Source organism: Gadus chalcogrammus, chromosome 13, assembly GCF_026213295.1.
Source record: "Gadus chalcogrammus isolate NIFS_2021 chromosome 13, NIFS_Gcha_1.0, whole genome shotgun sequence".
Classification (NCBI taxonomy): Eukaryota; Metazoa; Chordata; class Actinopteri; order Gadiformes; family Gadidae; genus Gadus; species Gadus chalcogrammus.
Window position 1 is genome coordinate 11,579,228 of NC_079424.1, and position 17,264 is coordinate 11,596,491.

The 17,264-nt window shown below is 40.8% G+C and overlaps 3 protein-coding genes across 9 annotated transcripts; 1 reads left to right on the forward strand and 2 right to left on the reverse strand.

The window, feature by feature from the left end:
- Positions 1-1,499: 1,499 nt before the first annotated feature.
- tmem128 (transmembrane protein 128) lies at positions 1,500-5,623 on the reverse strand. The gene is made up of 4 exons (XM_056605737.1): positions 5,417-5,623; positions 2,950-3,082; positions 2,646-2,807; positions 1,500-2,413 (listed from the first exon to the last, which is right to left on the reverse strand). The coding sequence occupies exons 1-4, from the start codon at positions 5,514-5,516 to the stop codon at positions 2,314-2,316; spliced, it is 495 nt and encodes a 164-aa protein (XP_056461712.1). The 5' UTR covers positions 5,517-5,623; the 3' UTR covers positions 1,500-2,313.
- Positions 4,582-15,558, forward strand: zbtb49 (zinc finger and BTB domain containing 49). 7 transcript variants are annotated; one of them, XM_056605731.1, is made up of 8 exons: positions 4,582-4,865; positions 10,746-10,858; positions 10,939-12,071; positions 12,310-12,356; positions 12,464-12,537; positions 12,641-12,723; positions 12,951-13,112; positions 14,202-15,558. In XM_056605731.1, the coding sequence occupies exons 1-8, from the start codon at positions 4,839-4,841 to the stop codon at positions 14,921-14,923; spliced, it is 2,361 nt and encodes a 786-aa protein (XP_056461706.1). In that variant the 5' UTR covers positions 4,582-4,838; the 3' UTR covers positions 14,924-15,558. The 7 variants fall into 7 exon arrangements, with proteins under 7 accessions (XP_056461706.1, XP_056461703.1, XP_056461702.1 ...); XM_056605728.1 differs by having other exon boundaries at positions 4,583-4,865; positions 10,693-10,858; XM_056605727.1 differs by having other exon boundaries at positions 4,583-4,865; positions 10,665-10,858; positions 14,202-15,557.
- lyar (Ly1 antibody reactive homolog (mouse)) lies at positions 7,154-10,054 on the reverse strand. Its single transcript, XM_056605734.1, has 8 exons — positions 9,604-10,054; positions 9,363-9,477; positions 9,085-9,192; positions 8,899-8,982; positions 8,392-8,692; positions 7,840-7,896; positions 7,535-7,620; positions 7,154-7,410 (listed from the first exon to the last, which is right to left on the reverse strand). The coding sequence occupies exons 1-8, from the start codon at positions 9,723-9,725 to the stop codon at positions 7,273-7,275; spliced, it is 1,011 nt and encodes a 336-aa protein (XP_056461709.1). The 5' UTR covers positions 9,726-10,054; the 3' UTR covers positions 7,154-7,272.
- Positions 15,559-17,264: the final 1,706 nt, after the last annotated feature.

Consider the following 17,264-nt stretch of genomic DNA (forward strand, 5'->3'; position numbering starts at 1 on the left):
ATTCCGAATAAAAACGAGTTAATTCTGTTCAGAAATGTGCGATTCAGTCTAATGGAAACGCGACCACCGTCCTTTTAAATCTCTGTTAAAGTCCGTTCAGTGTGGATATCGGGTGTCAGGCCCACCACAAGGAGAAATAACTTAGAGAAAGGTGAGACTCCTTACAGGTGTGAGTTGGTGGCCGGTCGGAAGGTGCGCATCAATGCAATGCAATGGAACATGTCTTATTTGTTTGAACCTGATAAAGACGAACGCTTCTTACTAACCAGTTAACCACAAATCAAATTGGGGTTCGTAATCAAATATCGTAAGAAGGAAAGATCCGTCCACCCGATTACAGATCCTTGAGATCCCATGAGATTCCAGACTTTCCGATATGCTTTGGGCCTTCTTTGGATTATGGAGCTACAACACATTTTAGGGTTGGTAAAAAAAAGAATAATTAATCAATTTGTACTTTGTATTTGACCCCTTATGCGTAGGTCGCCCTCCTTGGATGTGTCTTAATGAAGACATATCCGCTTGCTACCGTTGAAGAAATACATTTACTTGGTTGTTCTTGCTTGTCATGATTAATGTGTGCGAGGAAAAAGACAATGGATTCACGAATATCCAAGGTGATTAAGCGTTTAAGGCCTTCTCGTCTTTGTGGCTCGGAGGTCTTCCCTTAATTACCAGACAATCTGCATAGTATCGATTTGTCAATCAATTCGTGTTTGCATTAAAATAGTTATAGACCTATCCTCCCGCCATCAAAGTATCCTAATAAGGGTTTGATCATCCAATAAACACGTTGATTGAATTGGAAGTTTTTTATAGCACATTGACGTCAGCATTAGCCATTGATGTCCCTGTAATTCGTCTTTCTGCAAGTAAGAAACGCCTCCTGGATGTATGGGCCAACCAAAGTGAGGCTCAACCCTAGATAAACCGTAAGAAGGTTCAACATGTAGTCTAATGGCGCTACCATACGGTCTATGAGCAACACCTAGGAGTGTCAGTATGTTTATTTTGCTGTAAGGACATTAGTCAGATCCATAATTGTTATGCTACAAGGTATCTAGCTATAATACTAGCAGTCCAGCTTCAACAAGGGATGTGGCGATGTGCTCTTTTAATTATTATGTATTTATTTTTCTAAATGGGGTGACCCTGGTCACTGGCCTGTTCATTTATAATTGAGAAAACTAACAGTGGCTTTATACATTTCCCTCAATCTCAGGTCATCTCCTTATGCAGGCCTACAAGTTGAATCCGTTTTAGATTGAAAGACATTTCTACCATTTCCCACTTAAGTCAATGTATGATCCACCAAGTCAGATACTCTTAATTTGTTTTACCTGACAAGCATTTTACGATCCGGGATCTTAAAATCCACGTCAAAAAATACTAAGCAAGAGTATGTGTCATATTCACCCATTGTATAATGATATAAATGATAGTTGAATGTAGAAATTCACGATACATTGTGAAGAAATACCATTATCAAGTTAGACAAATTCAGTGGTTAGAATTAAATACATTTTAATCAAATAATATAGCAAAAACGAACACTTTAAAAAGTTACAAATATTGTATATGGTCATTATTCCAACTTTGTAAAAACACCCACAAAATAAAATTAATATATACACAAATCAAACAAATTATTAGATAAAAAAAAAAATCAACATTAATCAGTCCACTCAATGACGTTGCCCACACTAATGGAAAATTAGAACGTATCAAATTCTGATTATTAATCAATGTAATGTTTCAACAAAAAATATGACACATGTAGTCGAATGGAGTGTTTGTACACAACAAAGAAACATCATAATCTAATGGTAAAGTCCCTCTTCAATATCAAATGGTTCAATAGTTAAGGTAGAAGTTAATTTAGTCAGACTGTAAAACGTAAGTGTGCAATTTAGTTGTAGCAAGAACATTTCTATCCATTCAAACAATGTTTGCTTTTGTGGAAGATTTATATGCTACTTAAATAAATTATTTGCTTTTTAAATAAAACAAATATTCACAGATCTTTCAAAGAAAGAAAATATTCCAGACCCCTTTGGCATATCAATTTGCTCGTTTGGTTTTAGCTTTGGATTTATAACCCATCTGCACAGCTCTGGTACAAATATACATTTATGAAATCCCTTTAAAATAATATGAATGTGAAAGAACAAACAAAACTCTGGACTGACTTTAAAAAGGCTAACGTACTAAAACAAAGGGAGCGGATTTTAAATCATTGAGTACATTTTACAGCACTCTATTCAGAACTTGTTGATTTTGTACAGTTTCCTTTCACAGATCTCACTGGTTATCTTAGCCAAGTAGAGAGATGAGCATCACTATGCCCATGAACTGAGTGAACAGGATGAGCGGTGTGAAGAACGACCAAACTGGCCACAGTGCTATGTTCAAACTGTAAAGAAAAACAGAAAAATACATTGCTTCACAATATTTGCACTTTGTTGCTGCAACCGTTTCCAATAAAGAAAGATAGATTAGTCAAAGGGACGTCACCCGTAATCATTTCATTGTAATCCATTCATGAAAGACTCAAAAAGAAGTTTATGGTCCAACTGTTTATGGACCCGAGACCTTTTTAACAGTTTAACAGATTCATTTATGATTCCTTTAATTGGTGATTTTACCTGCAAGACGCTGCAATGAAGGCTGCTGTGGTAAGGGGGGGGATGGCAGGGTATTCCTGGTCATAGTGCGTGATGCCTTTATACCACTCCAGGTACACAATGCAAAACCCGGCCAGGGTAAGGCAGATACCAAGGAGTGTCAAACCCACATTAAACCACCAACTATGAAAGAGAGGGAGAGGGGAAAAAAACACTGACAACAGGTTTCTTACATTTTTTATGAATGCACATAAGTTATACAATTATTGTTGAAAGAAATGTTTGATGGGAATGAATGTGAATGACCTCAAACTGCAATCCTCACCTTTTGATGTCTTCGCTCTGCATGAGAACGCTCAGGAAGTCGACATAATATGTGACAGCCACGGACGCCATTATCCAGAAGACAGAATGTCTGTTAAAGCGTGGGAGAGATTTTGCCTCTTCTTCCTTTTTACCTTAAAAGATAAAGAAACAAGACTGTTTAATAGTCTGCCAATGCGTCCTTTTTCACTTCTTTGGGGCACAAGATTTTTTTTTTATTATTTGGTAGCCTCAATTGCGTTATATAACTTGTATCAAGCCTTTAGTCTATTTTAGCATGAATGTACTCACTTAAGCCTATTTCATTGCGTTTTATTCCCATACCCTAAACTGAGGAAGAACACAAGCTTTTTCATCGTCATACTTGACTTCACTCCCTTGCCTAGTTCCTCAGATATTCATCCTTTGGTCTCTTAACAAGCTTGTCCACTATCCTGCATGTGTGGAGAGGTAGGAGTCCCCAGAGGAACATACGTGAATACAGGGAGAACATGTGAACTTTACAGAGAAAGGGCCCTGTGTGTGAACCAAGGACCAGTGGGAACCTGCGTGGCAACACAAGGTTCCAGTAAAAAACCCTCCTCTCCAATGACACTTTTTACGCTTTTCAGCCACTTCCGAGTGAGTTAGGGACCGAGGCCTTTAAATGGACAATACCGCCCTGTGAAGAAACCATCATAACCTTCTTCCTTAAAACTTCGGTCACCGATATAATTTCTAAATATCACTTTTTTGTGCTGATTGTGATGCAGAGCCGTCACGAGAACGAACCGGCCACAAAGATGGCAAAACAAAAGCAGTAGCAATTTGTTTTTTTTTATAACATTATGTACCTGGGTGGTGATACCGTGTTGTGTTTTTGGATGCAACACACATTGAAAAGCTATTGCTTTAATGTATGGCAGGCATGCAGACACTAAATGCTCTTTTGCAGAATCAGTACCATGAAATCCTTTTTACTAAATATATTGGAAACTGATGTTTTAGTAAAGAACGTTGTGATGATTAGATCGCAGACCAGCATTGTTAAAAATAAGAGATAAATCAATTACTTTAAGTTAGTAAGTGTGGTTTTCAAATCCTTCATATAAGCCTGTATTAAACCACCATAAGCAAAGGACTATAAGAGCTGCTGTGTAGGCCATGAACCATTATGCCCCTTCTATGATTCACAGACAGAGGGGTTACAAAGACCTCTAGGGTCATCCGCTCATTCAAAGCCATACTCCCCTCGTACCAAAGGACCCTCAGCAACCCTTGTGCACTTTTATACTAATTTTGTATTGTAGACCTAGACCTACATGTTGTCTTTTTCATGATAGTGAAATATAATAGTGTATTTACGAAATCTTGCGTCATGTAGGCAGACATCTTTTGGGGTAGACATTATACTTTTCTCCACAAAAGAAGAAATTACAAATCCAATGAACAAACTCATCTCACTTAATTAAAAGCCATTTAAAAAAGATATATATTCCTGCTATGGTACATTTTAACTACGACTGCCATCAAAAGAACTTCCTCGAAAGTCGTACCACGTTACAGTAAAGTATTGGATTTCCTCCAGATTATGAGAATCATCTCAGTCTAGGTCAAACTTTTTTTTCTGGCGAAACAGATAGACATCTTTTAGATAAGGAGGGCATTTAAAGGAAGGCCATACTTTAGTGGTTGATTACATGTATCAAAATCAGCTGCAGAAGTATCAAGGCAAGTGTGCCCTGAAATGTCCAGTACGAAATCCATGCCCTGAACAGATACTAGTAGAGTCAGCCTTACGCATTCCTATGTGCAGAAGAAAAAACTGCTGGGCATGCAAGAACCAAGACCTCAGACCCTGGTGAAGAACCACACATAATACCCGACTCCATTTGGCAAAATCATTGCAAAATGAATCATCCAGGAGTCAAACGAGGGGTGAGCGGTTTTGCTCTTTCTTTTATCTATATTAATTAACCGTTAAGGCGGGACATGGTAGATGTCTTATCATGTTGCATCCCAGTGCTGACAGTCTGCCTCCAATGAAAACAATTAAGAATTGCTGGAGCCCTTCCACAGGGCATTGAGTTTAGACCACTGCCCATCCTACCCGCTCACCAAGAGTCCTCTGTTTGAAACCTTAAAAGCTTAACAATGTAGATATGTACGTTTATCTTAATTTTCAAATAGAAAAAACAATCGAAAACTTTCGAATGAAACGGTGTGCATTAAAATGCCAGCTAAGCGTCGTGCTGTGTTATCAACAGATATAACGTTACACGTTTATTCCGGCTAAAATTGTGACTTCTACGAACATTAACTGCCAGAAGTTTAAGATATGGATTATACATAGGCCTACCAATCTATAATTTATATATGTGGTATCTGCTGCGTATTAGTGTTGAATCTTAAGTACAATATAATGCTGATATTCACCACTTGATCACCCACACAAAAGTTACAGCTAACACTTATGACGCTTGCCTTACCCTTTTCCTCATTTTCATCCAATGTAGATCCTTGCAGAAGAAGTTCGGCATCTCTCCTGAATCTGTTTCGTAAAGTTGCAAATTCACTGTTGTCGAGCATGTCTTTTTTTTACTGAATTGCTAGATACAGAGACCTTTTTAAAGACAGTTCTGTCTTAGCACCTAGGTTCTCCACTACTTCCTGGTTGGTGACGTAGCTTTAAACGCAACGTTTAGATTTTTGGAAACCACTTCATCCACTCTCCACTTCATCCATTGTTTGCATTCACGCAGAATTTGAATGTATCATTACATTCATTACATTTAGACGAAATTGTTAGTTCGCTTTAATCGCTCTTTAATGAAGAGAAAGTTTTGGGTCAATAAAAGCGACCTGGTTTAAAATATACAAACCAACAAACCTCAAAGAATTGGCTATAAGAAAAGAAGGCCTTAATATCGAATTCCTACGTAAAAAATATTTCCACAACAATAGGCAGAAGGATGCCGCTGCAAATTGATCAAACGCATTCAAATTATTTTTTACAACTCATCAAATAAATTATTAATGATTTTTGGTTCTGGTCCGTAGTTCAGCATATAGTTAACCATGTTGCAATTTGAGTAATTAAACAACCTTTTAAACACTAGTCTGAGTAAATAAAACAATCACATGCATTGCATGTATTATCATACGAAGGAGTAAGATGTATAACTTCCAATGCAATCTAAACAATGTTGTATTGTCTGCAAGTTTCAACTGAGCAAGTCTTTTTTTTTTTAAATAGTCGAGTCCCCCCAAAAAATAACTAAACATCTACTTTGGGCCAGCAAACCCCATTTTAATACTAGCCAACTTGAGTAACACTTTCACTAATACCCAAGTATGCAATATACTATTACAAGTAAGCAGAGTGATGAATGAGTATCAGTGTTAAACTTGCAAGGATTAGCAGAGCTTCATAAAGCCGGGCAGAAGTGTGTGTGTGTGTGTGTGTGTGTGTGTGTGTGTGTGTGTGTGTGTGTGTGTGTGTGTGTGTGTGTGTGTGTGTGTGTGTGTGTGTGTGTGTGTGTGTGTGTGTGTGTGTGTGTGTGTGTGTGTGTGTGTGTGTGTGTGTGTGTGTGTACACATGGTAGAGAGGCTGCTCATTCTAGTAGTGGGAAATCAGACAGCATTAAAACCTCACCTGAGGCTGACGCCAGGCATCCACCTTCTATGGAGCTTCTGTGTGCCTGGCCAAGTGAACCCCGTTCGGGGTGCCGAGGAATGTGCATTAGCTCTGTTCCGTGTGAGAGTCAAATTCACCTCAGGTGCACCTATCCCCCTTTCCTTTCCCCAATCCAACATCCAATCCCACAGATAAGGTGGCTTTTCCCAGCCTTACCTCGGGCCTCGGAATGCGCAACAGAGCGTCTAAAACATTATCTATATATATATCGGTGTATAAGCAATTTGGGCAAACTCACTTATAGATTAAAAAAAACATGGACTTCATCCACTTATTACACACAAGTTAAATAAATGAGGCTGAATTATATAAAATTACCATCTTTATAAAAACATGAATGGCATTAATTGACGACAAATAGGTAATATAAATGAGGCCCTACGATATCAATTAAAAGTTTTTTTTTAAATCATTACATTTCAAAACATCTTAAACCACCAAATCCACTGGTGGATAATTACTAATTGTCCATATCTATTAAAATGATTGGTAATATTTGTCCAAGATAACAATAATCACATACAACAACTTCATAATAAAAGTATTTAATCTTTGAGACGCTTAACAAAAGGCATCAGGATCATGGAGACCAGGAGAAACCAGGATGTAGAAATGGATGGTTTTGGAATAGCATAAGTGTTGTGGATATTAATTTACAAGTTTAACTTTGTCTTTCAAAACCTTGAATTTTGGATTTCCCTTGATCTTCTTGTTGAAAAGGGCCATCAACTGCTCCTCTGATTTGAAATTGCTCTCACCGCTGAAAGTGTAGTATGCTGCCAAAACCTGTATAAACAAAACATCAGATTAAGCCTACTACCAAATATATATTTTCCATGTTATGTTACGAGGCTCTTGGGTTTGAGGTCGTTGACGGACTGTATGGCATCTCTGAAATAAAATGTCTCACCTTCTTTTTGAGTTTTTTCACCGAAATCTCTTGGTCAGTTGATTGTCTGATGACAGCCTTAATTGTTCCCTTCCAGTTGAATTTGCCTGGAGTCCAAGAACATGCATTAAACTATCAATCAATACAAGGTTCTAAAGTCACTAGGCATCCAGCTACCACCAATTTGATCACATTAAACAACTAATAGATTCATTTACAAATAAAATGACTTGAAATCCAAACACTGACCCCTAGTGACTCTTTCCTCCAATACATATACCAAATCATAAAAAAGGGACATAAAATGCTGTCATGAAATCTGTTACCTTTGGAAGCTTCTCGCTCCTCAACCTCATCTGCCGATTGGCTTTCATCTTGGTCATCTAGGAAAAATCCAAACATGAGGAAAGAATTATATTAAAGCTAGGAAAGGCAATTTGGAGGAACCAGCCAAAAAAAGTAAGCTAGTTTTAAAAATATCAAGTCGGAAAAACTCCACCCCTCGCTTCAGGACTCCCTCAAAAGCAAATCCTGCAGAAACACATGACTAGCTTGCCAACTGTAGCAATAGGTCTGCCAAGCCTTGTCATTGAGCCTTGAGACTCCGGTCATGCGTAATTAGTGCACAGGCAGAGTGCGTGCACAAAGCTCGGTAAGTAAGTAGACAGACAGGCCACCCAATCCTTAAAACATTTAATAACAAGAAAGATTACTCCAAGTAGAACTTGTTATTAAACGATCTCTTCTGCATCCAGTCTTAATGCTCCTGAGCTGCACAAAAAATATATATTTTTTATAGATGTTTGATGTTTGAGTCTCCATTCAGATTAGATAGACGCAGAAATCATTTACAAAAACAATCATGTGCATGGTCTTACCTTCAGAGCAGTCCTTGCTTTTCTTCCTTTTCTTTGTGGACGTCTCGTCTCCATTCTCTTCTCCATTTGCTTCTTCTGAGGCATGTTTTCTTTTCTTCACCTTTTCTCCATGTTCGACGGCAGGGGCATTTTCAGCACCCTTCTTCGTCTTCCCGTTCTTCTGCTGCCTGGCCTCTTTACGCTCCCTCTTGTTCAGCTTCTTCTTCTCCTCTTTAGTAGCCAGCTCCTCTGATTCATTCTGCACCTTCACCTCAGCTGGAGTATCTTCAGCTGTGGTATTCAGCTTGGAGGCTTCGGCTCCCTTTCAAATCATAAATGGACACAGGGCAGATTGACGTGAACACATACAGTATTAATCACAGGGAAAAATATGCAAAACTGCCAATGTTATGCAATTCAATCAACAATGTCTGTTCAATATAAGAATAACGCTTTACCATTGACAAAGATAGTTAAGAGTAGACTAAAATCCAGTAGCATGTTTGTTGAATGGAAGCAATGTCTTACATTGGTCGTAGCTGCAGAAAAAATTTCCCAGACTTCGTCCTGTAGATTCGGATTGGTCATTCTCAAACTGTTTTTCATCCAGTTCTGATGGGCAGCCATATGGGAAAAGGACAACAAACTGAGTTACCTCCTACAAGCCTTCAGCATACAATATCAATAATAATCAAAAATATACTTTTCACCAACCTGAAACTTGGCTTTCTTTCTTGGGACGTTATCATATGAACTGACTTGACTGAGGATGTCCTTCATCTTCTGACTTACTCCTGGTTTGTTCATGGCATCATTAATCCTCTGTTGAGATAAAAAAAATCCAAATTAAAATGTATTATTTGCATGCTTTTATTTACCTTTGATGATCACAACTAATGATTATTGTCCAACAGCATGCCATACATTTTTTTTATGTATGATAAATATAAAATCTGGGTGTCGTTAAGACATCCATCTGCGTTGTCGTTTACCTGGATCCACTGCTGCTGTTTAACTTCGCCTTTGTTAGACTTCGCCTCAAAGCCCTTCCCTCCATACTTCTGGTCTTCAGTGATGCATTTTAAGTGATTTCTGTAGTCATTGCCCCTGTTGTCAACCAATTGTAACAAAACATAAGCAGACGATCATAGTGCACGACAATGTTAATATCAGTGAAGCTAGTGACGTTAAAATAGTGCATAGTGTCGATAGATAAATTGATATTTAACTTACCAAAAGTCTTTCCCACAGTCTATACAAGAGAGAACTTCGCATCCTCTACACATATTCACGTGTTTCTCAACTTGTACTTTCTTCAGCGATTCGCCACACGCATTACAGGTGAAAAATACCATGCTGATAACTAACTCCCTTTAATAAAATGAACTCATTAAGGAAAAATGTACCTTAGGGAATGTATAACAGCAGATAAAATCACAACGACCACGTCTCTACAAAGAAAGCTTAAGTTGGCAAGCCGACGCTGACGTGACGCTAACCCTTAGCAGTAACACAAACAACTGCTGAATGGAAATATATTAAACCGGAATAAAGCCCCTGTTCGTAATACATTTGTTATCTGCAGTTAGGGAGACGTGCAGCGATACTCCAGTTTGGAAAAACTTTCCATAACACACGTGACCACAGTGAGGCCGGAGCAGTTGCTACACATTACATTGCTCTGTAAGACAAAATAGCCTAATCAAACGTTCCGAGGTTGATGGTTCCTGCTTGTGGAAAATATGAATTTAATCGTTTAACTTTGGCAATTATGTCGATCCGTGTTTTTAAATAATATAGATCTGATTTTAATTTTTGAGCTGCTTAGATTACTTGTCAATAATATTGGAGATATAAACAGTTATATGTAAATAGTTCGAATTACATGACGGACCAGGAAGTGAGGTACGTAAAAAAAAAAGTGACCACTCAAGCAAATGAAAGGTGAGTGGCGGACAACACATTGGTTTATGTATCTATTTTGCAAGTATGAGGCTTTGTAGTAGCTTCATTCAATTGGGGTGAAGTACAGTTCCGCTAACCTATCCAAATAAACGGTGTGGTTTAAAATCACTTTAAACCATGCGCAATCTTAAAGCATTCAAATGAAATCCTAGTAGCTTTGGAGGTATTTTACAATTTCTTCATGATTGGTCTCTGAGCAATCCGAAACGGGTTTCCGACCGGATCTTATATTTTATTTCATGTATACGCCGATGTATTCAACAAAGTATTTATCGTCATCATTAATTTTTCTTATTATCTTTTACATGTTGTTGGCACTCATCCATTAGTTGTTTTGATGGCTCCGTCGTTCAACAGTTGAGCGACCGACCATGGATACGCTGTCCAGTCACAGTTCTCACCTTCTTCAGCAACTCCAAGAGCAGAGGATCCAGGGTCTGCTCTGTGACTGCATGCTTGTGGTCAAAGGTGTCTGCTTCAAAGCTCACAAAAATGTCTTGGCTGCCTTCAGTTCTTATTTCAGGTGCCTTATTTGCATTATTTATATTATACATTGATGACATGTTTTAAACCTAAATGATAATGATAACTTAATACTTCTAGGTCCTTGTTCCAAAACTCCCCCAGTCAGAAGAATGATGTGTTTCACCTGGTTATTCAAGATGTCAGTGGCATCGGACAAGTTCTGGACTATATGTACACCTCCCATCTGGACATCAACCAGGATAATGTCCAGGCTCTTCTGGACATCGCCCAGTGTTTGCAGGTCCCAAACCTCCTGAGCATGTGCAATGCTTTCCTCAAGCCATGTCCGCCACCAGCAGATACCACATCATTCTCTCTTCTGAACTCTGATCATGACTGCATCTTGGGAGGGGGGCTTCCCCATCACATCGACCTCCACTGCCCTACATCTGAAGCTCAAAGATCAAGCTGCAACAACAACTCGGACCCTAAAGGTCTGCACCTTCCAGCGCGCCATAGCAGCTCAAATTGTGATGGCACACAGGCTCCTGTGGAGAAGCAGTTGGTCCATGGCTACAAACTTCGCAACTTCTATAGCAAGCAGTACTTTAAAGAGAGCGCAGCACAGAACAACCAAGAATCAAATCAAGGCCCCAGCCCTTTGCTGGACGTGGGAGATCAGCAACAGCAGAGTCAATCACTTGTGATCAGCCAAGGCACCCATAGTCTCACCCCTGTGTGCTCCGCTAGCACGGCCCATCAAATACCTACATGCGGGGCCACGATGGTGGAAAAGAATACCACTGACGCATCGTCACCATCCACGGCACCGTCGGCTGCAGCAGCCCCCAATTCAGCCCCTGAATCGGAAGACAAAAACAAGTTGGTGCGCCCCAAGAAGACGCTGTACCTGAAGAAGTACAACTACCTGCGGTCTCAGAAGGCCTTGGAAGAGATGTATGCCGAGTCGGTCAGTGAGCCGGTACTTTGCGTTCCCAGTCGAGAGATCCACCAGGAGGAGCCTCCCACTCAGAGCCAAGGACCGGAGGTTCTCCCCACAGAGGGCCCATCACGGGACACAGAGGGGGTTCAGGAGGCAGCGCCCGAGATCCAGCTACCCAGTCCCCCCCCTGCGGACCTTGAGGAAGACGACCCAAAGAAGACCTCGGACACCCTGAAGCAGACGGGACACAAGCAGTACTGCTGCACCGTGTGTGGAAAGATCTTCAAACACCCCAGCAACCTGGAGCTTCACAAACGCTCCCATACCGGTATTTATTCTCCTTACACAATGCATTGATTTTCACATAATATTTTGAAATCAATGTATGTATTTTTTTTATACTCCATACACAATGCAATGATTTTTACACTCTGTTGAAATCAATGTATTGTGTATGTAGACCAAACACATTGAGGTCTACATAATGTAACCACAGATGGAAAAACACAAATGGCAGAAGTGTTAAAGAGTTGTACCTTTATAAACTACACATTTTTCCTCTCCAGGTGAAAAGCCCTTCCAGTGCAACGTTTGCGGAAAGAACTTTTCACAGGTAACGTGACACTGCATTCTTCAATGTATTGTTAAGTATTTGTTTACTTTCCATGTGGAACCCTCGCAAAACACAGACTACTGCTCTCCTTTCCCCTTTAAATCCAGGCTGGAAACTTACAGACACACTTGCGCCGACACACTGGAGAGAAGCCGTACATCTGTGAGCTATGCGGGAAGAGGTAGGCTAACTGACATGTGGGTTGATAAGAGGTTGCATTGGTGCATTGTGAAGGATCGTCAATGACATGCATTGTACTTAAACCGCTGTCTTCTGCATCACAGCTTTGCTGCAGCAGGAGATGTCCAGCGACATATTGTGGTCCACACCGGCCAGAAGCCACACCTGTGCGATATATGTGGGAGAGGTAGGTAATGTTTTTCTTTCATTAGCATTTTAATTCAAACACAAATCACAACATCACAATTTTAACCATAGACACAGAGGCCAAAAACTATAACACTCTTACCTAAAGTGACTTTACTTGGCACTATATGTTGAGATCATAACCAAACCAGATCGAAATCGACAAAGGCAACACAACCCCTGACTGTAGTTTTACCTCGGTGAGATTTCCTTTACTTTATTTACCAGGTTTCAGCAACTTCAGCAATCTCAAAGACCACAAAAAGACCCACACCACAGACAAGACATTCACCTGTGACCAGTGTGGAAAGTCTTTCAACATGCAGAGGAAGCTGCTGAAGCACAAGGTCCGCCACGCTGGGGACAAAACGCACCACTGTGACACCTGCGGTAAGGAGCTTCCTGTCTTCAAGTTTGGAAAGGTCATAGAGTCTGTGATAAATCCGGAGGAAACATGTGGTTCTGGGAACGTAGGTCAGCAGAACCGCCATCCAACCCAGCTTTGCCGGATAGAAAGAATGCTGTTCGTATTTATATTAACAATATATTAAAGTGCCAATCTCAAAGATCGCTAAAGATGTCATTTAAATAGATGTCAGATAATCTATCCCCCACTAAGGTAACACCATGGTCATTTAGCCTATGGCCCATTGATGAATTCCCTTGTATTGGCAGTATTATGAATGTAACAAACGAGATTTGAACAAATTATACATATAAATGATATATTTTCCTAATACTAAATACATTACCATGTCTTAAGAGGAGTCGCAATGCAGAGTAGTGCTAAAGTTCTCCACAGCTTACTATTCGTTCATTCCTACAATAATATGATTAAAGTAATTAATTATAGGTTAATGTCATTGTCCCTAACTCTTATCTCCTAAAATAGCCTAACTAAATGTAGTCTTACCTTTATTAACCCCTCAAACATTAAACATAAATACAGCCATTCTCTCGCTAGATTATGTGATTTATAGTTCTGATCCTAACGGATGTGTCCTGATATAATGCTTAGAAACTTCCAAATGCAAAACTTATCTTGAGATTACGTTTATTGTTAGTCCAATGTCCAAGACAGTCAAGGAAAGAGAAAATAGAATAAGAGAAACTATAAAAAAATAAATGAAATTTTTCAGCACACCTCTGTAAAATAAACGATAACGATGAAAATGAGGAGACCCTGGTTGGGGGGGGGGGGTCCTCAAGGGGTTTGCCCTCCCGTGCATGCACAGTCTGTTGAACACTGGTAGTTGCACTCTCGCATATTCAGTCCTCTCACGGATGAGTGACAACGGAGAAGTCCATACGTCAATACGCCCACTCCACTTATGTCCTACTCTACCCCTGGAATTTGGGTCTGTTGTAAATGGTCTACAAATAGATCAATCTTGCCTTTGCTGGATGTTTACAAATAACGTTGTCATGTACTACTCACAATGTTCCTTAAAATGTGACCGAGGATACATGTCTGTGTAGGGAAGTCCTTCATCGGCTCAGGGGACCTGCGCCGCCACACGCGGTCCCACACGGGGGAGAGACCCTACGTCTGCGACGGCTGCGGCAAAAGTTTCACCCGCTCCGCCCTGATGAGGAGACACAGCCGCATGCACTGCAAGGGGGCCCGAGAGACCAGCCCCGAGTCCGAAGCCCCGGAGCGGTCCTGCACCTCCGGAGGATCCGGCAGCGCGTTGTCCAAACCCCCAGCGCCTCCGTCTTCCGTGGGTCCGCCCTTCTCCGGCCTGATGCCCCACACGGGGGGAAGCAAGTCTTCATCCCCGCATCAACCCAGAGCTGTAGGGACTCCGTCTCCCAGCGGTCACCGCCACGCTGCTACCACCTCCACCTGCCTCCCCGAGCTGCGGTTGCTCGTCCCGCACCACCTCCTCGCCTCCAACCACACGGGGAAGTGTCCACCGCCGCCTCCTGGCGCCGACCACCTTAAGCTGGCCAAACATGCCCTGCCGCAGGAGGCCCTCTATGGCCCCTATGTGGAGGGCGGCGTGGTGGCCATGGAGGCGGGTGGCAGTATCGTAGGGAGGGCCTACCTCCATCCAACAGACAGTCACAGTCCGCTCACAGCGTCCACTAAGGCCGCTAGTGGCACCTACAGGGCAGGGGAGGGTCAGTTAATCTCCAGCGTTACCTTATGGGGCCTGGCTATGAAGACTCTGCAGAATGACAATGACATGGAGCCGTGAGGGACTCGAGCATGTTCTAAAGAGCACCGAACACAATGCATACACAGAATACACCGTACAAGACATCTGCTGATCGCCACGCAACACGATGTATGCACCCGAGACACGAGGGCTGTGGTAAGACTTTGATTTTACACGTGGAACAGTTTAGTGATGAAAGTAGATTGATCTATTCTAATAAATGTAATCCTAAATTAAACGTTAACATAAAAAGTGATTCCCTGCATTTATCAACTACCACTATTTGTTTATTTACCAATGTTTGATTTAAACACCACATCAATTTCATATATTGCTCAGGTATTTTGTATACAAAATTAACTATGCTTGGTTATCAATAAATGATCTCAAATAGATTTCAGTGCTTTATTTGAAATAGACTATTCGCTAAAATGTACTATAGACAAGAGGGTACTGTTGGTGGCCTCTGCACTTAGCGGTTTTAAACCCTAGCAGGAAATCTTATTTAAGAACATTTATTTATGCTGTCAGTTATCCTACAGAGGGTGCTACAATGTAGAATTTTAAAGTATTAAGCCATGTCTATTAGAGCATTGTAGGATGTGCATTAATACTGTAGTGGAAGCTCCCAGCTAACATGAGTGCTTATGTTATATTTACAGGTCAATGAGAACAAATGGACTCTTGGCCCGATAACTGGCTAATTATTGCCATTTGTGGTGTCAACATCCAAGCTGGTATTTTGTGTCAATGGATTAGTTGCCTAGCAACTGTTTTTGTAGTATTCATTTCTTCTCTTCTCTTTCTTCTGTTTAATCCTAGTTGTGATGTGAGGGAGAAGGATTGTGGTTAGAAGAGCTTATGTATTTATTTTGACAACAGACATGATCAATATGGAGTGTGTTTTCATATATGACCTTTTATAGTGGTCCAATGCTGATTCAAAAATGTTCTTATAATAAGCTAAAGGAAGCCAAAAGAAGAGCGGCAGTTTGCAGAGAGAACCCCCAGTCATCCAGAGATGTGTGAGTGCACTAAGTAAGTGAAGCAGCACATATTCCTCTTGAACTGTGACGAGCTCAGATGAACCCCCAGGGCGGACCCCTGTACGCTCTGAAGTGATTCCTAGCATGCTGGAGTGCTATGGGGGTGTTTAGAGAAAGCTGGAATAAGTTGCTTAAAGTATAAAGGCTTCTGGTTTGTGATCCATACTGGCACTGCATCCAGACAAAAATGATTTACCTCATAATGGAAGAGCATGCGTGTGATCTATGTGCCATTCAATTAGTTCCTTAAATGAGTCATTAACCTGCCTATAATTCAACAGCATATCAGCAATTAGTGCATCCTTGACAAGCCAATCGGTGCATGACGTGATGTGCATTCTGAGAGCTTTTTCACATTTCTTGCTTAGAAGAGACATAGAGGCTTAGAGGAGAAAAACAATAGGAATATAGCATTGTCAACTGAAGCACCAACATACCTCCCACTAAACCTTTAAAGTTGTCTCTTCTTTTTCCCTGTGACCCTCAATCCCTCTGATCCCTTTGTCTCCACCTCCCCCCTCTCTTTTGCCACTCTCTCCATCATACTGGAGTTAATCCAAATTATATATGCTGCCTAACTGCTGCAAAATGGGCAGGACTAGGATTCAGGCTTTCTTAACCAAGAACCATTTCCTAATGGATTATTTTAGTTTCAATGTCTAATCACGTTGCATTGCTTCTTTGTGCCATCAGAGGCTTGTGCAAAAGGTCTCATTGACGGAGTGTAATATATGATTTAATCCTAAACGCCTCCTGTGACTCGCCAATGCTGCTGAGGAGGAAAGAAACGGGATTAAGCACGTTACAAAACGTGACGTGACAAAGCACTTGCAATTGAACCTTGTGTTTTTCTTTTACTTGGAAGAAAAGGTAGAGGCTTTGGTTATCTTTTTAGTTTACTCCACTGCTACATGTTTAACAAACACATTCACAGCGGAGTGTTATGACTTGCATTCATCTTTCAAGATAAACCTGCATCTATTACTGTACTCCAAAATGCCCAAGAGCACTCTGTGGACCTCGCCACTATACAGATGTACTCCCCATTACAATCTCAAAGTGAGCAGTAATTGCTGTGAGAATTGTGGCATGTCTCACTGTTGGATGAAACAGATAAGCGAGTGACCTAGTCTGTGCTGTAATTCCTGAATGTGCAGCAATACAGAAGCTTAGACCAGGGGAGGAGTATAGTTTGTTGGCGTTGTGCTGCTGCCAATTTCCTCAATTCCTCTTCTCTCTTCTATCTTCCTCACCAGTTGACCTATATTTATTGTCATTAAGGGCATGTCACTCCATTGCGCAAACACACTGCTATAGATGTTGCATGATGCACA